We start from the raw sequence: 27640 nt of genomic DNA, 5'->3' as shown, positions 1-27640 counted from the left end.
ATCTATACAATGTTGAATGTTTAATAGAAAATATTTTAAATATGTCTTACAACAACTATATTTTTAATTATAGATACAGCATTATTATTAGCATGACTAGTAGTGACTGTTTGTGATGAGGTAATTAATAATGAATATTTAAATATGAAGTTGATGTTATGTCATTTCTTAGATATTTCTTTAATTTTTAAAAATAAATATTGTTATGAAAAATTAATATTTTTTCTTATATGAATAATTTTTTATTTAAATTATTTGTATAAATATAACGGAGTAATGGAAAAGTAATGAATAATTTTAGACTTTTTTTTTTATATATTTACCAATAGTATAATATTTTGGATATAACTTTGTGTAATTTTTATGTAACTTTCATATAACTTCATATAATTTTCAAAGATAAAAGATTTTTAATATTTTGAAATAGTTCCCTCATCCAAAACTACTTTCTAAATCTGGCGCCCTTTCATGGCCTTTCATTGCAATGTGTAGTTGCCTTAAAACATCTCAATGTTCACGTTTTGTCGTATCTTATAGCTTTTATTCTAAGGTTTGTTGCAGTATCTGACGTGTACAAAAATTAAAGTGCATGATCATCAGTAGGTTAGGTCGCAATATTAATCAAACATTTTTTTATTATTAAGAATCGTACAATCATGCTCGATTTATTTACTATATTCAGTAAAGGTGGTATTGTTCTATGGTGTTTTCAAAGCACCTCGCAAATATTTGCACCCAGTGTTAATGCGTTAATACGAAGTGTCATATTGCAAGTAAGTATTGCTGTTTTGATATTTGTTTTTTTTTAAATTTGATTACGTCTATATGGAGTGCTATTAATTATTTGATCGTAGAAATAGTTTTCATATACAAATAACTGATCATTAAACAATTAATTTCTTTTTCTATAATTTCTTTTTACAGGAACGTACGGGAAACCATACATTTGAATACGATTCCTTACGCTTACAGTACAAACTTGATAATGAATTTGAGCTGGTGTTTGTTGTTGCATATCAAAAGATACTACAATTATCGTATGTAGACAAATTTTTAAATGACATCCATTTAGAATTCAGAGATAGATTCAAAAATGAATTGGAGAACTCTAAATGGTTTTATAACTTTGAATTTCAAAATAATTACGAGCAAGTGCTTGCTATGGCTGAACAATGGGCAAGGACACAGGCTAAGATACCTAAACAAATGCGTACCTTCGATGAAAGTCAAAAATCAAAGAAGACTGTTGCTAGTATGATTGAACGGAAAGATGATAAAGATAATAAAAAACAGGGTATGTAACAATTGCAACGTGGAAGCACGTTTTTTTATTCACAGCACATGTTTCATTTATTTCAAATACATTGCCTTTAATAAGCTTTATATACTAATTATTTCATTTCTGTAGATTAATGCTATCTGTATTCTTTTTTACATTATTGTTTTTTTTCTTGTATTTAAAATGGTTTGGATGTAATTCTTTATGTAATACAAGTAATTCTGTTATTTATGGTTATAAGGTTGACAGTGGTTTTGGACTAATGTAAAATTTTTGGTCTTTTCATTTATTTCTTACTAGTGAGTATCATGAGTTATTTGTCTAGAATCTAATATAGAATGGCAAGAAATTTTCATTTAGGTAGTAATATATCGTTTTCAGTATGGAAATGGGGGTCTTCGCTTTTAGGTAAAAGGAAGAAGGGAGTTAATACTAATAAAGATGATCAAAGTGAGTGATTTTGGATTTTACATATGTACATATCAATGAATTATTCACTTTTGCTGTGGATCAACAATATTAACAATGATTAGATTGGGGAATTAATTTTCTAAATAAGTTAAATTTCTAATGATGAATTATTAAAAGATAATTAAATTTAAGTTTGTCTGTTTTTCAATAATTTCGTAATTTTTTATACTCTTTCTTTTACTTAATTTCACAGTGAAAATTCAAGAGGTACCAAAACAGGATTTATCACACAATCAAATAAATCATAACGGAGAAATAAATGAAGAAGTTTTAATTGCAAATCGTATGAAATTGGCACAAAAAATGAATAATCAAAAGAAGAAAGTTGATAAGCAGTGAGTTTCTTAATTTCTGAAATAAGAAGTTTTTTATTATATTAAATAATATGAATTACATGAGATATTTATATTTCACAGAAAAGGTCAAAAACCCGAGAAAGCTGGCAAGAAACCTCGTGTATGGGAATTAGGTGGGACCATCAAAGATCTTGCTGCTTTGGAACGCACCAAAGATAAACCAGAAGAAAGTGGTGATTATGTGGCAGCTGATAAAACAGTATAAATCATTTATTTTTTGTCAATGATGATTATGTTTAATAATTTATTTGCATAATTAAAAAATGAATTATTTAAATCATTCTTTTAGTGAGTCAAAAATTGAATGTATTAAATTGTCTTTTTAGTTAGTGGGCCAAATGAAAGGCGGTATTCGTGATATAGTAGTTGAAAGTGACTCTGAGGATGAGTCTGACGAAGAAATGGAAAATTCCAAGCCACAAGTACAAAAGAAAACCAACAGCATGTTTTCAATGTTTAAAAGTTTGGTTGGTAACAAATCGTTGAAACGTGAAGACATGGCTCCGGTTTTAGAAAAATTGAAGGATCATTTGATTTCAAAAAACGTAGCAGCCGAAATTGCTCAAAAATTATGCGATTCTGTTGGTGTGAAGCTTGAAGGAAAAGTGCTTGGTACATTTGACAGTGTAGCTAATACCGTCAAAGCCACGTTGACCGACGCGTTGGTACAAATATTGTCCCCAAAGAGACGTGTGGACATTCTGCGAGATGCAATGGAAGCAAAAAAGAACAGTAGACCTTACGTTATGACCTTTTGCGGTGTGAATGGAGTGGGAAAATCAACAAATCTAGCGAAAATTTGTTTTTGGCTTATAGAGAATAATTTTCGCGTGCTAATTGCAGCATGTGATACATTTAGGTATCTTATTTAATTAGTACATCGTCATTTGTTTATTAATTTTCTATTTCAATATAGATATATTTTTATCTAATTTTATTTCAGAGCTGGTGCAGTTGAGCAATTGAGAACACATATGCGCCATTTGAATGCTCTTCATCCACCGGAGAAACATGGAAATCAAACTATGGTTCAATTGTACGAAAAAGGTTATGGAAAAGATGCTGCTGGTATTGCCATGGAAGCGATCCGTTTCGCTAAGGACTCGAAAATCGATGTGGTTTTAGTGGACACTGCAGGCAGGATGCAAGATAACGAACCGTTAATGAGAGCCTTGACTAAGTTGATTAAAGTAAACGAACCAGATCTCGTACTTTTTGTTGGTGAAGCTCTTGTTGGAAACGAAGCTGTTGATCAATTGGTGAAATTCAATCAAGCACTAGCCGATCATAGTCAGTCCAACAATCCTCATATCATTGATGGCATTGTGTTAACTAAATTTGATACAATCGATGATAAGGTGAATAGAATTTGTTGATAGGATATAATTAAATAGTTCTATTATGACATATTGTTATATTATTTATTATTTATATTGTTTCTGGATTTTCAGGTAGGCGCGGCGATTTCTATGACCTATATTACCGGACAACCTATCGTTTTCATTGGGACAGGGCAAACTTATACCGATTTGAAATCATTAAACGCAAAAGTGGTGGTACATGCGTTAATGAAGTAATTGTTGATTTGAATACTAAAAGACGATATTAAACTTATTACATAAAAAAAAATAATTAAAATTTCGATGGATTGTTATTGACAATTTTAAGGAATGAATTATCTCTATTACCATTATTATTATAATTATATACAAAAAGTTTAGCAAGAATAATATATTATCATGTTTAAATATGCATTATTTCTGATCGATCTATAGTGCTTTTACAATAATTATTTTAATACGCTAGACGATCCGATAAATACTGCTATTCCTAGAAACGCTCGCCCTTATAAATGATTTACCGTAAAAATTTATAGAATATTCTAAAAAATATAAATAATGCAATTAAAAGAAAGAAAATGGAATACCATACATTTTTTGTATGCTTCGCTTTTCTTTCCATAATTGTTTCATTTTACGTGGTCCGTTTTCTGTAATATTGATTTCTCTAGTCCACTTTTTGATACCTGTTGAATATGTATGAAATAACCGACTGTGTATTGTTGCATCAGTCGAATACGCGTCAAATACGCGTCGAATACGATGTTTAACAAATTGTTTAATAAATTTTACAAATTTTTCTAGGTTTACGGTTCTAATTTCTTCCTTTATTTGCATTCATATGCAAGCGGAATCTTCTGCTGTTATCGATATATAATATTGATAAATCGATATATCGATATATCGATATACTATAAGCACCCGCTTCAGATATGGGCCATTGGCAGTTGATCGCCGCCACAGCTGTTCCCTTCTTTGACTTTCGACTCCTGTGAAGATTCCTCTTCCAATTCCCAGTGGGCTTCATCGTCGAATTTTTGCTCCTCGGAAATAGAACCGCAGATTGACATCCGCATCATTAAACCTACACAGGAATTTATTTGCCCCAGTGTGATGTCGATGTGATCTCAAAGCAAGCTACGTATAAATTTACATTTCTGCTATATATCTATCGCAAGAAAAAAGTGCAAAGAAATTTGCATTGTTAATTTTAATAACTTTTGCATTGAATATTTTGAAATTGATTAATATTCTGAATAATTGTTTATGTCCTTTTCTGCCAAAATTCGAGGGAAATCCAGTGAAGAGTCGTGCAATTTATCATTATCAAAATGTCATGCGGATAATCAATGAGAAACGATTACCTGTTATTAATCCTGAAACGATAGCGATTCCCACTGTAATTGCTAGTACTAATAATTGATAGCCAGCCTGCTCCCCTGCTGTTCTGTTAAGCCCAGCTGATATACCATAATTGTCCCTCATCTCAGCTAACTTTGCTTCAGAGCTTGGTGCTCTCGCGGGAAAGATCTAATAAGGAAAAGCCAGATTTTCAATGAAACAATATATGAATCATAAATTTAAAGATTACTCATGATTCTTAGCAAGTTACGAAAGATCTTTATATCTGAGCAATTCTAATTACATAGTAATGAAAGAAAATTTGAAGTCTACAATAAAATTTGATATCTCTCATTCCAAAAGAGGGAAATTCTAGAAATAAAATACATGTATGGATCATGTATTTTGATAATCATTCAAGTCTTTCACATATATTTGTTAGTCAATGTTTTTTGGACAATTTATAACAGACGTTTAGATGTGTGAGTGAATGAACCAAAGTGTGAGTGGAAATATTGAACGACAGTTGTACAATACTAACTGAATGAAAAGTGTTGTAAAGTGTGATTGTTTAGAATGAGAGAGTGTAAGAATGGTAAGTGATTCACGTTTGGAAAGAGAATGTTTAGAAAGAGTGAAGAGTGTGAAGAATCTGATAAGAAGAGGAACATAACTCCAGAATTTTTGACGTATATGCATGCCTAACTGATTTGATTATTCTGATTGAAAATTTTTAAGATACCAATAGGAAAAAGAATATCAAAAATCATCAACACATTTCCATCATCTTTTATCAAATCCAAGATCTACTAAGTCCAAGTAACTCAAGATCCAATGACATAGAGAACGCAGGGCAAAGATCTCCGCGGTCATCCCCTGGGATCTAGCAAAGTCCAAAGTTCCGTTGGTTAGCAACAACAGTAACAGCCACGAGTTTGTTACTTTCACCAAGTGGGATGTTCGTTTTACGACCGATAGATTAAACGGTCTCTGAGGCTTTTTGTCCTGTAGAACAGGTAGAAGTTCGTTGCTATCCACACTGGCTAGTCACATACATAAGTCATTCCTTGCGAACTCGATTAATTCTCCCTTAAGGAGAATAAAAAGGGAGTAACTTACGCACCTCGTAAAGGGAATAATCGTAAGAAGCTTCATTAGCGAGGCCTGCCATCAGCGCACCGAAGATACCGCCCAAAACGCCGGGCATCCCGTGGAGATTGTGCACGCCGCACGTGTCGTGAATCCTCAGACGTTTTTGGATCAGTGGCTGGAAGAAGAAGCGGAAGAATCGTGACTGAAAGCCTGGCTATCGCGAGTTCGAGGAAGATTGCTGTAAAGGGTGAGTAAATTCTCGTCGATCTTTTATTCTTTTTTAATTTGACTTGTTGCTTGATATTGGTAAAAAAATTGATATACAATTGATTCTTTTTGTCTGAAATGAACAAATTGATATAATGAAAAAGTTTAATAGTTTAAAATTTGCAAATTTTGTACTGGATTCAGACTGCAAATTTTACTTAAATTACAATCGTGGAATAATAAGTTATTAATTTTCGCAAATAAGTTACATCGTGGTTTTTAAATTCGTCTTCGTTTACACTCAAAGTATATTCAAAGAATACGATTTAATTTAAATAATATTTGATTAAAATTAAATTTTACATGTAATGTAAATAATCATCGTTCATCGATAATTAATATTGAAAGTAGGAAATTTTCGAAAAGTACAGCTGGTTTCTTGTATTTATTGAAATATAGTAAAATTGAAGTGAAGATTGAGGATTGAGATAAATTGTAGGATAAAGTCAGAGTGGAAGACTTCCAGGAATGGTGGTTAGGATTGTGAGAATTAATGATAAGGTGGATGAAATCTAGATTGTAATTAAGGTATTAGGGTTGATGACGGGTGTAGATGAGAGATAACGATCGAGTATTAATTAGGACGAGAGTATTAATGAGACAGTAGTTTGTGAAATTTTTTTCTTTTTTTCTTTTTTTTTTTTACTTTGGAAAACCAATTTAATTTATTTCCAGCCTCAGTTGAACGTTTCTCTCTCTCTGTTTTTTTTTTTTTTTTTACCTATTTTAGTTAATATTACTCTTCTCTTTGAACACGATGCCCGCAGCACGTGAAAAAAAAATTTCCTCTCGCGTAATTTTCGTTTTTACGAAATTTAGAAGGACACATTGAAACAAAAAGAGTTGGTGACAAACAAAAATATCACGACGAAAATTTAACATTTGTACATATTTTTCGTATGCATCGTTTTTTCCGATTAAAACGACTGCCAAAAAAGAATTGTAGCTTTCAAATTGCCGTTTTTTTTCCATTTCTTTTTTTGTCTTTTTTTTTAACGTTTTTTTTATATTTCATCGAAAAAACATGACGATTTAAATTGGCAATTTAAATGACGTTTAAATTGAAATACATTACGCTACGGTAATTTATCCTTTTCGTCTATTTATTTTTTCTCTTTTTTTTTATGCTCTTTGGTGTTCTACTAAACCTTGTTAATAGTTATTAACACTAATAATAATAACGCATCCGTAACGTACGGTTAATCGCCGCTCTTAAATTTCACGCAAATTTGCGAGTTTTTTTCAGATACGCTTTAATATTTACTGTTATGCTTTCCACTGACTGTTTCGTGGAAAGCATAGATCTACGTGAGCGTTAAACGAGCGAGAAAGATAACAAAATAGGAAACACTAAGTGGATGATGTGCACCGCTTTGAGAACAATTTACTTCGAATTTTTCTCTTTTTCTTGTCGTCGCGTAAAAAATATCACCCCCATGTGTATACTTTTTTTTTTCGTCCTCCGCAAAAATATATCGGTCCTTTTCTTATCTTCAAGCTACAATTTTAACTCGTTCATGCATCGACTTCTTTGAACATAAATTGCGAAGCATTAAAGAAAATATCAAGCGAATTAAGAAACAGAATTCGATGACGTAAATTGCAATTTGCGTCAATGCAACGTCCTTAATGATTTAACAATCGAATAGTGTTCCATTGTTATTAGTATCACTGTTAATGAAATTGAACTTCGAAGTCTTCGAAGGAAGAAATTTCAACAAAATAGACGCGAGATTTACGTATTATTTGTTAATCGGCGAATTATCGTCAGATATTTCGAAAAAGATCATTGATCAACGCGTTTGAAATATTGGAAATAGTACCTTCCACGGAAGGAAACTGTGAAGGAAGCCAGAAGAACAAAGTACATAAAGAATATGGGATTAGCGAGCCGCGAAGGAAATCCCCACGCGAATGAATCGCCCGGATGATTAAAAGAACTTCCGACGAAAGTTCTTCGCGATGATTATTCGTCTTCTGCGGATCTTCCTAAGTCAATACCGCCATCGCGCGGCTTCTATATTCCACTGTCGAAACCGAAGGGCGACCTAGGGCTCGAATGAAATAGTTGAAAAGTCTGTATTCCGTGCGAATTAAGGGACAGTTGGTTAAATTACGCGTTATCGATAGTTTGACCCTAAGGGAACAGTTTTGTTTGTGTTCCGTGAAAATTGAGAGATGCTGGGTGAAATTACATGGTATCGATACTTTGATCCTTTCTTCTTCCTCCGTTTGTTGATCTTTCTTTCTTTCAGGAAAAAGATCTTGACTTTTCGTATTGCCGCGAATATTTACGAAACTGTATGAGATACAGAGGAAAAGTTTTTAGATTAAAAATGGTAGTGAAAGATCAAGAAAGAATTTTCAAATATCGAGAAATTTATACATTATAAATTATTACATTATAAATTTATAAAATAAATTATACATTAAGAAATTTATACATTATAAATTTATAAAATAAATTATACATTAAGAAATTTATACATTATAAATTTATAAAATAAATTATACATTAAGAAATTTATACATTATAAATTTATAAAATAAATTATACATTAAGAAATTTATACATTATAAATTTATAAAATAAATTATACATTAAGAAATTTATACATTATAAATTTATAAAATAAATTATACATTAAGAAATTTATACATTATAAATTTATAAAATAACACTAGAAATTTATAAATTTATACATATGGGCTATTGATTTTATAAAATACAAATAAATATATAAAATACAAAAAGAGATACAATTCTCTTTTTCACATTTGCTACATCAACGAAATAACTCTGTTCTCTTCAACTATAAAGAGAAGAGCTCGCCAATTCGGCGAAAAATACAGTTACGAGTGTGAGAGAGAACACTTTCTGACAAAGTGCAACAATTTTGAAAAAAAGCATCGTACGATGTGATCACGGTGATAACTAATCCGCGATACGTGAAATCACGGCATTGACACGGGAGATTAACGAGAATCTGGCTACTGGACGGTAACGAAATACGAAAGTAACGCGATACAGGCTGTTGGAGGTAACCATCGAGGATAACCGACGTCAGAGCCGATCACGTGCCGGTAAATTTAATTTGCTCGCGATTCATAATCGTTTCCCGGGCTTCACGTGCACGTCGTTCCATCGACGGAACCCACTTTCCGCGAAATTTATGTTCCCCACGTATACGAACCGCGCCGGGGGAAGTTTCTCCGCCACTTTGGCAGCTTTAAAAATTTCAGTCGACCTCGTCAACACTTTCCACCGAGGCGAGAGAGAGAGAGAGAGAGAGAGAGAGAGAGAGAGAGAAAGAGAAAGAAAGAAAGAAAGAGAGAAAGAGATAAAGAGAGGAAGGAAGGACTTCTACATTTGCATGATTATCGAACGGGATCATTCCACTGGCTTCCAAATAATTAAATTTATTAACTTTATTTTATAATACGAACACGATTTAATAACTATCCGCGGTTGTAGTTTAGGAAACTCATTAAGATAACAACATAGGGACGTTATGGTTTCAATACGATCGTCTCGCGTGTCATCTTCGTACATTCTTTTAGGTTAAATTAAGAAAAATACGATGAATGAAGATTTGACAAGTATTGAAAATACATTATTATTAAAATACACACGAGTGCTTGAGGTTACAGTGTAGCAAACAATATTAGATAATTAATTGCATCATCTCCACTTGAGTTTTTTTCTTGAGTCACGATCAATTTGTCGTTGACAGTTTTATTTCCTGTGAAACTTTCTAATAAAAATCAGTGAATCAGATCGAATTAAAACGAACGAAAAAATTTGGTAGTTTCTATGATTGTACAGCGAAAAAAAGGAAAGAAAAAACGTAACGGAGCCAATTACCGTGAGATATTTGTAGCCGAGTACGCTGAGTAGTCCAGCCAGAGCGCCAACGACCAAAGCACCCACCGGTTTGCACATCATGCCTGTGTTTATTCAGAAAATGTCGTTCGGTTAGACGCACAAGGGCCTGAGTACCGTCCAATGTAAATCTCCGATTAATTAGGTCGTCTTGTACCTGCCGCGGTGCCGATGGCTACACCGCCGGCCAACGTCGAGTTCTGCACGTGTACCATGTTGAATTTGCTATCCTTGGAGACCAGGGCGGAGGTCGCGAACGCGATCACACAGCCGGACGAGATCGACAGAAGGGTGTTTATAATGGCTCTTTGCTGATCGTCTCCTTCTAGAGCGGCGCTGTTGAACGACGGCCAGAACAGCCACAGGAATACCGTGCCTATAGAAGCAAACTAGAACTGTGTCGTACGTTTTCCTCAAAGATACCTTATCTTTCGTCGGTTCGCGCCGATGAATTCGTTTGTGCAACGTGACAATCGCAGTACGGTTTGAAGAGAGGGATACATAGATGGTTACATTGATTATTGGTTGAAATTTGATTTAATTTCAACGTGTGATGGAAATTGTTTTTTTTTTCTTCCTTGCTGTGACATTTCGAAGGGAATTGAATTTGATGTTTATGATGAAAGAAATTTGAAAAGACTTGGCTCTTTCACCAGTTTCACCATTATCAATGTTGTTTCAATGCAAAAAATAAAGTTTTGTTTCGTATTTGATAAGTGTTGCGCGCAGGGTTAAAATTTAACAAAATTAGTGATGTTTCGTTGGTGAAGCGTGGAAGAAATTGAAAGACAGACCGATCATCGCGAAAATGTCGGAGTTGTAGGATGGTCCCTCGAGATGATGTTCCTTGGGCTTGTCCTTCATCCCAAATACGAAACTAACAGCAAGTCCAAAGTATGCTCCGAATGCGTGGACAAACATACTGTCACCCGCATCGACGGCCTGCGAAGTGAAAATTTGAGTTTTAATTCGATTTGATCAAAGTACTTAGAGCATTAGTCTTGATAGAGTGTCTGTGCTTTTTGATACTTTTGATAAACACATTATTGAGTTAAATGAAAAATCGAAGTGTTTGTGACAATATATTTCAATTCTTGTAAACAAAATATTCATCGTATTACGTAAATTTTACTAACAATCTCAGAACTATTTAATAAAATTATAAAATTGTGAATATAATAAAAAATATTTTCGTAAGGTCCATTAATTTCACAATAAATCAAAATATAGATAATATACAATCATATTGATTTTTAAAGAATGTTTGTCACAATGTATAATATATTTTATAAGTATTTTTTGTATACATAATTTCATTTCGATATATCATAGAAGAACTATAATATCTAATTAAATCACAAAATTGCGAATCTAACGGGAAAAATTTTTATAAAATCAACATCAATTTTCGATAAGATAAAAATTTCATCGCAAAACGGACAGTTGTCTAAGAAATTAAGAAAAAAAAAACTTAGGTCAAGAACTGCTTTTGTTGATACTCCTCGATTCATAGTAAGCGACGTTGAACGGCGTTTTTGTTAAAACATTTCTGTTTCATACAGTAACAACATTTTTACCGATAAACGTTGACGTGTGATCTAATAGAAATTTCATTCATCGTTTCGAGTCGAAAATAAAATCGGTAAACATAATGTTCCAACAATATAAAATACTATGGAAACATACTTGATCACGAGTGATACACATCGTGTTTGCGACTCTTTCGGACATACAATGAAAACAGCGATTTCAACGATATTCTAGATTTTTTTTTTTTTTTTTAAGAAAAACAGACTTTCGAAGAAATTCAATAAAGCAAAGTAAGAACGAGAAACAATTTGATCGGTACGTTTTCGTTCGACTTCCCTGGATATCGATTACACGCTAGCCGACTTTCGTTCCTTCCCTTTCCTTTCTCTTTTTTTTTTTTTTTTAAACGATCGATCGCCTCGAATACTTTTCGCAACTTTCCTAATTACCACTATTCACTAATTCTATTCAAACGTCGTTCAAAAACTTTGAAATTTACGGAACTTTCGAAATTATACCGCTCGTGATTGCTCCCTCGAAAATATCAAACTTTTTGGAACTTCGTGGTTGAGGAGAGAGAGAACATAGATTGAAGAACATCAAAGAAAAATTTTATCAACGTCTGTTTCGATTGTATTATACGTTATCGATACGTTTTTATGTATTAATCGTTCTATAAAATGACTCGCCAGAAATTGTAGCTTTAATTAAATGGAAAATTAATTAATCACTCGGACGAAACTTATCGAATTTAAAAGATCTATGTTTCCATTTTCATTGTCCAAAATTAACTATCTAACAATCTTAAATGAAAAATTCAAATACAAGTGTTTATCTTTGAATTTCATAGAATTAAATATCTCTGGATCTTTGTCCCAATTAATATCTCTGGCTTATAAATGATCTACAGTTTATTTATGTATATTTTGTCTTTCGTATATTAAATACACGTAATACGTGGAAAATATAAACATTCTACAAGTAAGTAATTCTGGAATCTAATTTTAATTGTTGATTCGGCAGAACAATTCATTTTTTTTATTATACTAACACCTTATTGCACTATAAAATTGTACTATATTATAAAAATTTCCAATTATCTTTGAATTATCATTAATCTCAGTTCCAAAATTCATTACAAAATGTGAGATAATTCTATTTAGAAGATTAAACTTAAATAACTGTTCTTCTAAATCTTCAAATATTCTACTAAAATTTAAAGTTATTACCAAATTGTCAAATTAAAGAGATAATCATAGAAAAATTCCCTAATTATTTAAAAATCAGCCGCTACGTACGAAAAATCTCTCTCGAAAATTCCTTAATTATTTAAAAATCAACCGCTACGTACGAACGATTCTCGTCTCCTTAGTAAAAATTCTCCAATCTCTGCACCACGTGTACCGATCTCCCTATTACCATAAAAGCCAGCAACACGGTCTTGGCAAAGCTCTCTGTACGTTCCGTGGGATGATCGTTTCCGGTATCGGGAGGGAAACTCGGCGTGCTCGAGGGGCCAGGAGTCGTTGCCGAAAATCGAGCGTGACGCCGGTAGAAAGTGGGATTGACTTACCATAAGCAGATGCTCGCCCACGTACTTGTTCACGGTGAACACGATCAGCTCGAGAATACCCATGAACACTAGCTGCATATAGGTCGTCTTGCCGAGCAAAGCGCCCATGGATATCAACGGGGTGGCCACAGCAACGTCCGCGCTCAGCAGGCTGGAAGTGGCCCAACGCTTTGGTTGATCGATACTCGTGTTATTAACCGGCTGCTAGTCGCCTCCGAAAACCGGAGATCAGTATTCATAACATGGATGCGCATTCTCGACTGCTATGCAAACAGGTCGGATCACAGAAACCGGAACAGAGACGTGATATCCTGCTCGTTCGTTCGTTCGTTCGTTTGTTCGCGCGGACTTAGCGCGTCGCGTTGACGATTCTTCCGCGTTCTCCAGTCGGCCGTGTAGAAACAACAGCTAAATCGTCTCTAAATCTACATTTGCTTTAGATTTCGGATTGTCGAATGTCGTTTCATTTTGCCAAGATTTATTGCTTTCTTTCTTTCTTAAATACCAATTTCATTGGCCTATTGCGCTAGTAAGTGGTTCGCGGACCATAACGAGTGACCAAACCGTATATACGTAATTATATAATAATTATTGTAATTCGTCTTCTTTTTGAATTCATCGGTGTATCACTGGATAGAAATTACTAATAAGTAATAAATTTATTATTTGTTTTCCCTGGGTTATATTTCAATATACTTAAAACTGAGAAAATATTGCAATTTTGAGCCAAATATTCTCGTCGTTCCAGCGCGAGAGGTTAAATTAAAGAGGGAAGGGGAATGATTCTATGCACAAAAATTTTGTCTTCGAGAAGATCAAGTTTGATAATTTGCATTTTCTGTTTAATTTACGAGAGTTGATCCATTTACATTATGAGCGAAATATTTCACGGGTAATCGAATCTGCTTTGTATCGTCAAACGCGGAATAAGCTGCTGGTAGCAATCGACTATAAAGTTTCATATTTATCAGGTAATTAGGTTTTAACATTATTGATGTACATTTATTAGTGTGTATTACGTAATTAATATTAATAGAAAATAGAAACGTTTATCAATAAGAACAGATTGCGAGTGATTTGATAAATTGCATATGATCAATCGTACAGTAAAAGTTATGCCAAAGTGATGCAAATAGGTTAACGATCGATGCATCGATTTTTTTGTCGTGATCACGAGACATTCTATATAGATACTTCGTATGCTCCTTTATCTATTATTTATATGTATATATACACTTTTCGATATATTTACACGTATTACCCAATAAATGCAAACGAATAACGATTGTCGAGATCGTTGAAAGAAATAAGTAAACACACTAAAAAAAAAAAAAAAAAAAAAACAGGGACACTGCGATACGTTTATTCTATGTTCATTTTTTTTCATTTAAAAATTCGGACGCAGACTTTTTCTCCTATTGCAACAGGCCAACGTGAATTCGAGGCTCGACGAAGGGGAGGAGAAAAGCACAGAGGACTCGAAACACAGAGAGTATTCGTTGCACACTTTTTCGGTTTATCAACTATTCATGCATCAGGTAAACACAATCGTACAAGCTGGCTTTGGCATTCAATGGTGCATCGGCCGGTTCGAATATATATTTCGCCGCTGTGCCGCCGACAAAAATATCCTCGGACTTTTCTGCCAATAGGGACCTGATGTGTATATTAGGGACTGAAATCGGTATACGAATTTATTTGTTTCCAATATACGTGTATCGTGAGCTTTCTTCTTTTTTTTCTTCTTTTTCTCTTCTACGAATGAGAAGCTTCGACCTTGTGCCACGCGAGAATTTCGAAAATTTCCCTCCGTATTTTTATTTATTTTTTATTTCTTTCTCACTGAAGAATATATCGCATTTTGAAATTCCATTGACGATAAAATGCAATTCACTCTACGTGGTTTCTGACTGACGTGCATTATTAATGACACAGGTGAGAAATAAAGTAAATTCGAAATTTATATAACCACTTGAGCTGGCAACTGATTGCGGACCACAACGAGTGACCAAATACGTATACAATAATTCGTCGTTTTCTTTTTGAACTCGTCGGTCATTATATCATTGGATAGAAATTATTAACTAATAAATTTATTATTTGTTCTGCCTATTTTGTTTTGCTCAAATATACTTGAAACTGAGAAAATATTACAATTTTGGAACAAAAAATTCTCGACGTGCGTGACACGTCATTCCAGCGCAAGAGATTTTTTTAATTTTTTTTAAACTTTATTTTGAAATTTAGTTTAAAAATATTCTCTTAACCTTTACTTGTCTGTAGAAAAAGCTTCTTTTCTCAAATTGTTCAAAAGTTCATGAATAGTCTTTCTGATGAGAAAAGATTTTCCTTTTCGTCGCGCTGAAAATTCTTAAATTCCTGTCTTTCCTGTCTTTCCTGTAATTATTTTAATATGATCCCTCGCGTGGAAAGCAATGCCGAGACGAGGTAGTCCGCGACGGTGTCTCGTAATTAGTTAGTTAGATTATTCAAATGGAAAAGCATTTGTAAATTGCGCGAGGATGGATAGAGAAATGTGGAATTAATACATCCGTTTTAAGCGGAAAGCAGCTGGGTAGCTTGTCGGGAACAATCGTGCGCTTTGTTAACTTTGTGCAACATTATTGCGGATCGCGAAACCACTCGAGAAGCTGTGCAACATTCTGAGATATTGTTGCGATACCGTTGCGATCCTTTGGGCCCCTAAGAATGCCTGAGGTTGAATGGCCATGAAAACCTTTCGAGGAGCGACGAAACTTTGTGCAACATGTCTCGCACGGGACTTCGAGAAACTGTACGATCCTCCGCAAAATTGTCCTTGTAATTTCGAGCGACGCAAAACGCGCTGCAACGCTTTCAAGTTTATTCCCAACTTCGTTACAAATCCCTCGCGGAGACGTGCAAAAGTTTTTACGAAAACGACTGTGACGGAATATTTTCTACGCTTTGAAACATTCTGTGTAATTGTTATTATACCTCGATATTGACAGTATACGTTATAGAGTATGAAAATTTTAACACGCGACAACAACGATTAATAGAAGTCTCATTTTTTATACTGATTATTGTCCTCTCAAATTGTACGATAAAAATTTCAACGTATTCAACAGAGCACGATAATTTCACAACGCTCTGAAGCGTAATTTACACAATAATTGCAATATTACATTTGATGCATAATTTATTTGTTGAATTTAAATATTGCCACATCATTGTGGGTGAAAAAACGAGTTTCGCGGGAAATTTTCACATTACGTGCACTTTTCAACACAGTCTCGGAAGATTATAAAGCGTTTTAGAACAGTTTTGGAATAATTCGGAACACTGTTGGAAATCGAATTCCCTTCACACCGGAGAATTTCAATATCACACTGTGTACGCACATATTATTCGGCTTTGCAAGTTGTTGCGGAATGTTCCAGGATACCGTGGAACATTTTCGAAGTTTATATATATATATATATATATATAGAATATTTTGGGGTAGTTGAGAATAATTTGGAACATAGTTGCACATCGGAATATTTGTCCCTCGAGGACTTGATGTACGCTGACTACACTGAAACATTTTTATGACCTCATAGGCTGTTGGCAATATTTCAGAGAAAATTGTAACTTTGCGTAGTAAATCTTTCGCGTAGATCTCGACGAGACATTTCGGAGAAGCTTACACTAAGTTTGTAGTGTTGCTGCAATGATTTAGAAGCCTGTGGAATTTTGCTAGAATGTGCGATATTTTCAAGTTGCTCGTGAAAATGCTCGTTGCATTTTCGTTTTCTCTGTTCTTGTGCTAGAATGCTGGATCAACTGACAATTATAGCGAGTAAATGAATTACGAATCACGGATTTCTTGTCAATTTGTCGACTTTCAAACGAGAAATGTAACTTTTACTTTCCGATCTCTCTTTTCTTTTCGGGAAATTAACTTCGACTTTTAAAAGATGCAAGAAATTCAGTTTTTCACGTTCACAATTTTTCTCATTTCTTCGTCGCAAAGGAAATTGATATTTGTAATAAATTTCGCCGGTAATATTAGCTTCATCGTGCGAATTATTCGAAAAATAAAAAAAAAAAAAATTCTCCCGCGTAATATTTTCCGTCTCGTACCTTATTACGATCTTTTCAAGTAACTTAAATTAATTTAAAAATTCTTCCTTGGGGAAAATAATATCGTTGAGCGTAAATAGTCTGGTATTTCGATGTTTCGTCAAAGAAAGTCGAATTAAAATAATTAACAAGCGTAATATTGTAACATCGGAATAAAAAAGTATCGAACGCGAAACAAGAGACTTCGATTGGCCAAAGCGAGGATGTTCCATCGTGTTTTAATTTTTTAATGGAACGTGGCGAAAAGGGCGTATTACGGCTGTTAAGATTTTAAATGGAAATCACGGAGGTGGTGATACGAAAGCTGGGAGGCCAAGAAACGTGAAGAGTTCGTTCGGCTCTGAGAAAAGAGTCGCGTAATGAATATTATATGTTTCAATTAGCTTGCTTACGGCGTTAATTCCATGCTAATTCGAATTAAAATCTGGTCAAGCAAGGAACCTTTCAACGATCCAGGAATATTCTCATTGTGAATGCAACGACATAATTAGCTGCGAGAGTAATTACTTTCGCCCTCGTTAGTCTCGGCTTTTCGGTACGCTGTTCCTCTGATTCTTGGAATCTTGCCTTCGGTGATTTCTTCTTCGATTTTCAATTTTTGAAACGATCTCTCACGGTTACAAGCTGTAAATATTTCCTCCGCATTTTTAATTTAACAAACAAGATGTTTATCGTAACGGATGGAAACTCAATAAGGAACATTTCCTGTGTTCCGTTCTTTTCCCGTTTTTGTATAAAATTGTATAATTTATTCGTTATTTATTGCACGATGACAATATCTTAGTATTTTTTGAAATTTAGGCTTTACCACGTTAACATTTCCCTCTGTCAGAAAGGCAACAAATATGTAAAAAGAAAGCAATAAATCTGTCTGAAAAGAAGCAACATCTTATAATTTAAAAGAAAATGGGCAACATACATTTTTACGTTGATTCTAAATTTTCGAAACGTTTCATAACAATTTGTTTTATAACGTAAGCACGTAACTTACACGTAAAAATTATTTCAAACACTTCTGCAAGCCATTGTAAATATTGTGCTTTTCGTTGTCGAGAAAATGCGAGATATTTAGATTACAGGGAATTTTTTATTCATCGTACGTTAACGCGGGAGCTAGAAGTTGCGGGGTTAAATAAAATAACGCTTTGCAATTAAACGAAATTACGAGAGGGATTTTATCTGACCGTTATGTTTCTACGCTTCTTTTTTTCCCCTCTCCCCCCCGCAAATTGTTATGCAAATTCACCCAGCGTTCCCATTACATGTATTTGCAAAGCGAGAGAACCAATCACCATTTATAATTCCATCACCCGTGTAATTTGTAATTCAAAATTTCGCGAGCAGCCCCGTGGATTAGCGAAGCTTACCCGAGCCGATCTATAATTCGCGAGAGGCTTCGTTTGAAACTTTCCAACTAACAGTTCCACCGATGGAAATTTTTGTTTAATTATTTTAATCGAACGCCTCGTCAGCTGCAACTTGCATCGGGGGGAGGGGAAAAAAAAAAGAAAAATTCTCGATGGAATTAACCGTGAGATCTCCGATTTACGAGCGGACTGTGCGAATTTTCTCGGTAATTTTCCTCCGTTAATCGTGCAACAGTATTTCAAACGTATTATCAAACGTTGGATGATATTTCGTTCCAACGATATCCCGATATTTTCATAATACATTTATTTTATGTAATACGTTACAATTATAATATTTTGCATCGCAGTAAGTGACGTGTAAAATTAAACGTGAACTCTGTTTTAAATTGAATCAAAAATTTCTACTTTAAATGTTAATTAACTGTGAATCATAAATCATATTGGTCGTTCCATTTTGAAAAGAAAAAAAAAAAAAAAAACAAAATTAAATTAATGAAATTATTTGAATTGTCGTAAATGTCGAGATTGAGAGGTTATTTCCTTCGAATAATCGAATGTTACTAATTCCCTGGAATCTCTAGATTCTAATTTTGCACACATAATAATTACACAATAATATATGCTGTAGAAATTAAAATTACGTTAAAAGTTAGAAAAGAAGATATTAAAAGAATATGTGAAACACGTTAGATGAAAAAGAAAATTTCCACCAACCTTTTCAACGACAAATAGGACGTATTGTTCTTCTGCATGTGCACCACCCCCTCGCAGATCATAGCAACTTGGACCAAAATGGCGCCGAGGAGGAACGTCAGTCCTATCGCGCTCTGCCCGTACCTCCTTAGAAACGTCATCAGGAAGCCGAATCCGATCCAGATCATCACGTGGACATCTTGATACACTGAGTTGTTTTAACGGTGGCCCGAAATGGTAGGCGTGCGCAAGGTTGGGAGAAAACAGAAAGAGCTCTTGTGTAGGCGCATGCATGTAGCCTCGCGTGCGGTTAATCAGCTCGCTCGTTCGCTCGTTTGTTCGCCGGAGACCGGTGTTAATCGTTCGTTAATTGATCGTTGTAATTACGCGGCCCTCTTCGGAGGAAGAACACGCTCTCACGAGTGTAAGGGGCCGATTTTAAGCTGTTTTCTTTGTCAAGTATATATGTATGTGTATCCGACCAGGTGCTTTCAATTTGTTCGTGAAATGTGTTAATAGACGAGTCGTGGGATGTTTGTTATAAATTTAAAGTAGATGGTGTGTGCGTGTGTGTCTTTTTTTTTTTAATAGCAGGAAAAGGTTGATTTTGTTTTTCTTTTAACAGAAAGTTGCTGAATTGAATGAAGAACAATTGTCTTTCTTTTTCTATATATATATATAGAAAAAGAAATTTCTATATATATATATAAATTTCTATATGTATAATTCTCCAAAAGTCTCTTAAAAATTTCAGAAGAAGAAGAAAGTGTCCAATTCTGTCTTACTATAGATAGAAAAGATATATATATGGAATTGTACACTTTCTTCTTCTGAAACTTTTAAGAGGAGACTTTTGAAGAATTTTGAAGATTACACATGAGATGATGAGATCTTATATTTTCAAGTTTGATTGCAAAATGACTGATTTGATACGGATAAACCTGTTGTAATAAAGGTACCAGTCTATTTTTGCGCCGTCTCTTTTGAGAAAAGAGTTAAATATCGTTTTGATTGAGAAGTTTGGTTCAGTTAACTGGATGACGTAATACATATTTGGCTTAAGATAGACAGGATAATTTCATGGTTTCCTTTATGGTGTTAGAGGAGTGTCGAAGCTTCTATTTTTACACTTTCTATTTTCACGTTTTTCCTTCGGAAGTATAGAGTACAGTTTGATTGATGAGATCGTATTGTTAGGTGAATAATGTAATGTAATACATGTTTAAGGTTCTACCTTGACGTTAGACAGGGTAATCATTCTTGTAGCGACGAAGATTTGACGTCTCTCTCTCTCTCTCTCTTTCTCTCTCAGTTCTCCTCTTCTTTGTCAATTCTCGATAAACGATTCGAATTAAATTTGATTCGCCTCTGTGATCTTTTTTAATTTTTTTTCAGCATTCAAGTCTTCCGTTTGAGCTTTTATAAAATTAGTGGAATTTAAGTTATTTGTCAGAGGACAATCTTAAAATTTCCCACCGTGTCTTCATTCAGCTATTGTCATCGAAACGTTACACGTGTATAATTCTTTCACTCATTAGTTTTCGATTTAAAGAATTTGAATTTAACAGTCGAATTCGAATTAGATAGGATATTAGATTGTTGCAATTTTCTTGCTCTGTTATAAGACGAGGAATTTGAACTTTCTGTGGAAAGTATTATATTTATTATCTAGGTTTGATTTATTAACAATCCTTCCAATGCCATTGGTTACGTTAAAGAACTGATTTAACTAATATTAAAACCTATTACTGAGATTTATGCAGAGTGACAGGTTAATCGACAGATAATTCAATTCTCTGTCGATTAGTGAATATCGAAATCGTTCCACTTAATTGACATTATAAGAGTTATTCACGTATCAAAACTGTTAGTATTAATTTACGTGTATAATGGCATTGACACAATTTCCTCCCTCTTTTTCAATCTACGTACAAGTAGAATACACGTACATATATTGTATTATATATATCAATAAAAGTATTGAATTACTATTACATACCAGTATAGTATATATAACTATAAGAGAAAAAAATTAGCAGAGAAAAGTTAATTTTATTTCTAGATTATTATATTACAGAATGATTCAACAAATTTATCCTCGTAACCTCACAGAGTTATAAAATCTTGATGAAAAAGGAAGAAAAAAAAAAAAAAAAACGACGGAGAAATATTAAGCGAATTCTTGGGATTTTCTTCATTGAAAAATAAAATTCCAATTATACGTACGACCATAGAAATTAATCAAAGATAGAAATAAAGAATGAAATGGAATTGAAGAATAAAATTCTAATAGAATTTAATCGAAGATAGAAATAGAAACGAAATGAAAGTAAAGTGGAATTAGAATATAAAATTGAAGTGTTTCATCAACGTTGTAACGACTTTCAAACAAATAAAAAAAAAAAAAAAAAAATGAAAAGAGAAAAGATCGAACACTCGTCGCTGCCTAAGGAATCGATACTAATTCCCACGGATAAAAATCCGTCTCGCTTCCGGTTCGCGTGAATCTTCCGCGTGCGAAAGATATCCGGTTTGCTCTATCCCCTTTCGCCACCCTCTCCGACGAGGATGGAGAGCCCATGGTTGTAACTCTTCGCCGGTTGGACGTAATCGATTTCACCGGTTTGAATTTTCATCCGTTGGCGAAATTAAGCGCGAATAAATCAAACGCGGTAAAAGGGGCTGGATTAAGAGGCGACACATCGGCCGTTGCTGTAAAATATGTTCGTAAATCATTGGGAAAAACCGGATGTCTTAGGGTTCGCTTCGAAACAGATAATTCGCGCTTCGTCCCGGGACTCATCCATCACCTGGTGTCGCTGCGCCACCGTGAATGCATAATAACCGGAAAATCACGCTGATCCGGGTCACCATTTTTGCCGGGGGGGGGGGGGGGGGGGAGGGCGAAAAACCGATCGGATGATAGCCGACTGCTGGCGGAAGATTCGAATTTTTCCCTTGTAATTCCCTTCGAACAGCGTCGACGTTGGAAAGGAAATCGGTTCGGCTTCTTCGTCGGCGAGGCAAATAGCTTCGAGATCGAAGTTAAAGGGAAATCGGTTGCGGGAAAGTGTGAAGGGATCGAATTGTATTTACGTTGCATTTTTAGGTTACATTCTTTCGATGTTAATGTCTTTCGATGCTTCTGGAGGCATTAGGTTTCCCTTAGAACTTGTCTGAAATAATTATTTTCCAGTTGAGAGTAATTAGGTTCAAAATTGGAAGATTCTTGAAACAGAATCGATCAATTTATGCATTAAAAAGCAAAGGATGCAACGAAACGGTGAACTGTCTTTAACTTTTCGGGGTGTTTTTAAATACTTGCGAACTCGTATGAAGTTCGTGAATAAGATCTTGATATTTTTATTATCTTCCTAATACTGAATATAATAGGTATACATGTGGTACACGGTAAATTTTTCACTACATATATTAATTGTGATTGCTTCAAGAATTTCTGAATAGTGGACAACTTGTCCAAATTTTAAATAAAAAAGTAGGAGTGAAACAGAGACTCGTGAAATACGATGATTATTTTTCAAATCGTTTAGTTTTCCTTTTGTTTCGTCGTCGTGCCTTTGTCGAAGGATCGGCGATACACTTTTGCATGATCGTGATATTCAAGATCGAACGACGAATTTCCGAACGAGAGTGGACAACTTGTTCCGCGATTTCCTTAGGAAGCGAGTCGCGACGAGAGAGATTTTCCCAGCTCGTGGGTGGTGATCTATTTATTTATCATAGGTATTGCGGTGTCGGCGTCACCGGTGTAATTTATATGCGGACAACCGATGATCGAGGAGTCAAGTCGAGATTCAAGTGGGTCGCCGGCACATTTTATAAGTGGCAGAAGCTTTTCTTCGAGCGCGCCTTCCCCATCCTCTTTCTCGTTCCACGCCAAGCATGTGCATACATCGTATCGATATATATCGAGACGTGTCGCCGCCGCAGACACGGCGAACGCCGCCAGAAAACGAAGATTAAGAAGCTTCGAAACACATGCTGCTCCGCTTCTACGCGACACAGGACAAATATGAATTATTAATAGAATAAATATGAATAACTTTCAGCGGTGTACGTACGGAAATTTCAATTTGAATTCTATCGATATCTAAGATAATACAGCGAAACAAATTGATGAATTTATCCAGTTTCAATAATGACGTGGAATTAATTGCGACGCGGAAGGATGAAAACTTTGAATATAATTACTTCGCACGATTAAAATAATTATCGACTATTATTTAATTAATGTAGTTTGCGACTTCTCTATCTATCTTGGAATGATCTGAAACAACGACGTAATAATAGATTTCATCGATTCAAACTTCTCTCAACGAAAAACCGCGTGTTTCGCGATTCTTTGAACGATATTTTCATTCGATGCGAATCCGAATTGAAAAATAAGTGAAATATAAAACGCGTAGTTCGACTAGAAACGGTAGCAAAAAAAAAAAAAAAAAAAGAAAGAAAAAAAACAGCAGAGAGGACGAAAGTTTGGTTACGCGTTTACGGCCTGGAAAAAGCCATTGGTTTTCCGGGTAGAAATTATTCGAACCGCGTGCGGATAATCTATTTATCACTTGAGGCATCGCTGTCGTTGCCGTGACTTTTATACCGGAGAGACAGAGAGAGGATGGGACGAAAGTTGGTCGGTGGTTCCGCCAATCTTCTTTTTTCCTTCCTTTTTTTTTTTTTTGTTGCTCGTTCGCATCCATCAAACGGTAATTTTCGAAAAGCCGGCAGAGGGAAACGGAATCGGCGACGATAAAGTTGCAGGGAAATCGCATTAACCGACTTTCAAACCAAAGATAATTGGCCCGGACGACGACGTGACTCGATTATACCCTCGAATGAGTAGTTAAGATCAACTAATTCACCCTCTCGAAAGTTGTTTGTCCGTAAGTTGCCTGATTTCCCAACGTTCTCCCCGACTATTATTTTCCTTCCGCTTTGAGATTCTGATGGTACTTGCTCTTTGCAAGAATTGCATAATTTCGCGTTGATTTTTAGAGATCAAATTTCATTGGTGCGATGAAATAAGAAATAAGAAAATAGGAGGGATGATTTTCCGTCGAATTGTGTAGTATATGCTACACGATATATTTCCTAAATTAATTAAATTAATAAAATTTGAATGAAAAAATTAAATTCAATTATTTATATACACATACACATATATATATTTATATATTTTATTAATTAATTTTGTTAATTTAATTAATTTAGAAAACAGAATTTTACTAATTTGTGTTAATTTGGAATTTAATTTAATTCACGAAACAGAATTTTACATTGATTGAAGACTCACTCATCGCGAAGTAAATACATATAAGATTTCGTACATATGTGTTCTTATCAATTTTTGGTTCATTTACTATGACGTTGCTGTTTATTATTCTACCATTTGAATTACTTTCATAACTCGATAATATCTTCAATTGAAATTATTTCACCTCCTCTGTAAGCTATTTCGTTTCGCTTTCCAAAGCGAAACTTAAATACGAATAACTTTCACAATTCAAGTTTTACATTTTACAAAGAACTTTCCTTCAAACGCTTTAAACAAAAATACGTTGCGTAGGAAAAGAAATTAACCATATGCTTATTATTAGCCTCGCCTTATCGTCTATTATTAATATCTTTGAATCGTTTTTAAAAAGAATCTCAAAGGAAAACTCGAAAAGGAAAGAGCGGAATTCGCTTCACAGCTAATTTCACAGTGAACTTTCCCTCTAATCAAAAGATCCTTCCGCCCTCGTAATTTCAGCTTTCATAATTTTATATTATCCACGGCGGTTACACCGAAAGCTTCGCAGTTTAATAATCACGAACTTTTCCGCGAAACTGTCCCGTAACGCCATTCTTTCTCATTCAAACAGCGTCGGACTTCGTTGAATTCCCAGTCGGCGTTCCGATTTTTTCAAAAACGCCATGGCCATTCTACGTGCGTTGAAATTTGCAGCGCGGCGTAATCCACGCCGTGGCGGTAAGTTTGCGAAACTTAAGCCTGGAACTCGTGTATATACGTTTAGTGTCAAACTTGGCCCAGGCTGGCGTGGATTATGCAAAAGTTTCTTCTGCAATGGTCAAATTTAAGCGTTCCACCGTTCCTGCTGCGTTTCTTGCTCTCTTGCTGCGAAATCATTCCCTATCACCGATTTCTTTTTTTTATTGCGATTGGAGTTGAAGGAATTTTTAATTGAGATTCGTTAATCAAGACTCTTGAGAAATAAATATTTTTGCATGTAAACGATGATAATTCGAAGAAATATATTCTGAATAGAAATTTGCTTTATTTGCTAAATATTGAATGTGTAATTAACACTTTGTTACTTTATATATTTTATCGATTTTTATTCCAGATTTTTGTAGACTTTTAACATACTTGACTTGAATTTTGAAATGTATGAACGTCTGCAATAGTAACTTGCACGACGATGTGCATTTATTTTTATTTGAGAAAAAATATATTACATTATATTATGATACTTAAAGATAATGGAATCATTTAATTTTCTAGACGGAATTCGTTGAAACTGAAAGAATGAATACTCATTCAGAGGAAACGAGAAAAAATTAATTTGGCATAAATTCGTTTTCGCTTGTTTATACTAGAAAATAATTTTCCAAAAAAGAATTCATTAAAACTTCAGTTCCTAGTCAGATTTCGTTCCATCTCCAGTAACAATAAAATTGGCGTGAAATTTCGACCAATTTCACTGCCAATTCAAGCCGATTAATCTTTACAATTTTCCGCAAATTTTCACGGTAAAACTCCGATACGAGAGGACACTCTCACCCAGCCATTGTTTCCCGACAAAGAATCGGTTTTTATCGTTCCCGTTCGCACGATTCTTTTATTTTACGTTTGCAAATAAATTATTTCTCATCCACGTCCGTGCGGATCTCGTTTTTCTCCCTCTGCCTTTCGGAGTTTTTAATTGAACGCGTAACCGTGTGAAAGGCATTCTCAAGTATCGGTGCTTACGAATCACGCAATCTAAATGCCGCGATCTTTCTTTTCCACGGCAGTGGAGGAAGTGGAATTTTTTTTTTTGACGGATATTCCAAAATTTATTAAACGTCGGAGAAACAAGGCGGATGAAAATCACGAGCCACGACAACGAGAGGCTCTCGTAATCGTCGCTCGGAACGTCGTACAATTTCATAAAATGCAATTTATTCGCCTTGTCGAGCATCGTCATATATTCATTTTTTTTTCTCTCGTTCCTTTTACGTTGTTATCTATTTTGTAGGTTGAACGAATAATAAAGTGATGAAAGGAAAAGAAATTGTTCGTTACGAGTTTCCATTGGAAGGAAATTATGGCCGGAGAACTCTTTGATGGGTTCAGGTTTATGGATGGATAAAGCACGTTTAAGAGTGCATCGTAAAAAAAAGAACGCGAACTAACAAATGAATTTAAAAAAAAAAGAAAAAGAAAAAAGATATAAATCATTTTGATGAGAATGCCCATGGTGTTTGTGGGATATTAACGTCGGAATTGAAATTATTATTAGTTACTTGTTTTATTCGAAGTGAAAATAACGTTACTTAATAACACATCGATTTTTAATTGATGGCCTCGTGCTGTGTTCTTTTTTAAAACAAACAATTGTTGTTAATAGTCAGTCGTGAAAAATAAAGAATGGTCAACTGTCAATTTAAAATTAATTTAAAATGCATAAAAACGCGTCTGTCGACGATATTTCACACATTTCTCTTTTTATTTGTCCACGTATCTGTACATATTCTCACGTTTGCTTACAAGCGTACGAATGTCCGGGCATTTTATTTCACAGAAACGAATCGACTCGTTGCAAACATTATCATAAATCGCTCGGTAAATAATCACTCGCGTGTCAAGTCAATAAATTGAACAAAATTTAATTGATAAATCTAAAGTATGAAATGAATTTAAAGCCAAACCAATTTCCTCTCTTCGCAAACATGCGAAAAGAAAAAAGAAAGCCAACAATCGTCACGATCGTTGAATAAAAGCAAATTCTTTCTATCGTGTTTTCTACGATTTTTCCTGGGAGATCGTTGCGTTTAAACGGAAGACGACAATAGGACGTCTACATTTCCGTGTCGTTCGCCATTCGCAGCTTTCGTTCTTTCCTTAACAGTCGCGAATTTCCATGAGAAGGAAATTCGGTGGCGCGAGCGAACGAGCGAGCAAGCGCGTGAGAACCGATTTCCATGAGAAAACACGCGGCCGTGCCGGCTGCACCGCGTCTGGAAATTTATAATCTTTGAGGAGCAACGAGATTAGCCCGCCAATTATGCCGTTGCTACTGCCCGCGGACCCGGGGTTTTGTAATCTACGCAAAGT

General features: G+C 34.6%; 2 protein-coding genes across 14 annotated transcripts in view; one reads left to right on the top strand and one right to left on the bottom strand.

Moving 5' to 3' along the window:
* Positions 1-537: 537 nt before the first annotated feature.
* LOC122530383 (signal recognition particle receptor subunit alpha homolog) lies at positions 538-4251 on the top strand. Of its 3 annotated transcripts, none has more exons than XM_043657269.1 (8): positions 538-773; positions 925-1294; positions 1661-1729; positions 1944-2085; positions 2167-2305; positions 2433-2965; positions 3050-3464; positions 3558-4251. In XM_043657269.1, exons 1-8 carry the CDS (start codon positions 657-659, stop codon positions 3681-3683), a joined length of 1911 nt encoding a protein of 636 aa, XP_043513204.1. In that variant the 5' UTR covers positions 538-656; the 3' UTR covers positions 3684-4251. The 3 variants fall into 3 exon arrangements, with proteins under 3 accessions (XP_043513204.1, XP_043513205.1, XP_043513206.1); XM_043657270.1 differs by having other exon boundaries at positions 539-773; positions 1688-1729; XM_043657271.1 differs by lacking the exon at positions 1661-1729 and having other exon boundaries at positions 539-773.
* Positions 3514-27640, bottom strand: part of LOC122530384 (ammonium transporter Rh type A) — a 54870-nt gene continuing 30743 nt past the window's right edge. For 9 of the 11 annotated variants that reach the window (XM_043657281.1, XM_043657272.1, XM_043657275.1 and 6 more), the window contains 8 exons: positions 19324-19510; positions 13133-13283; positions 10824-10971; positions 10187-10405; positions 10012-10094; positions 5911-6054; positions 4811-4976; positions 3514-4530 (listed from right to left, as the gene is read on the bottom strand). In XM_043657281.1, the coding sequence (XP_043513216.1) occupies positions 4373-4530; positions 4811-4976; positions 5911-6054; positions 10012-10094; positions 10187-10405; positions 10824-10971; positions 13133-13283; positions 19324-19510 (1256 nt within the window). In that variant the 3' untranslated portion in view covers positions 3514-4372. The remainder of the gene's footprint in view (positions 4531-4810; positions 4977-5910; positions 6055-10011; positions 10095-10186; positions 10406-10823; positions 10972-13132; positions 13284-19323; positions 19511-27640) is intronic. The other 2 variants (XM_043657278.1, XM_043657280.1) reach the window with 2 other exon arrangements.

Source organism: Frieseomelitta varia, unplaced genomic scaffold (genome assembly GCF_011392965.1).
Source record: "Frieseomelitta varia isolate USP_RPSP 00005682 unplaced genomic scaffold, Fvar_1.2 scaffold_341, whole genome shotgun sequence".
In the NCBI taxonomy this organism is placed as follows: Eukaryota; Metazoa; Arthropoda; class Insecta; order Hymenoptera; family Apidae; genus Frieseomelitta; species Frieseomelitta varia.
This window is presented reverse-complemented; position numbering and strand designations above follow the sequence as displayed.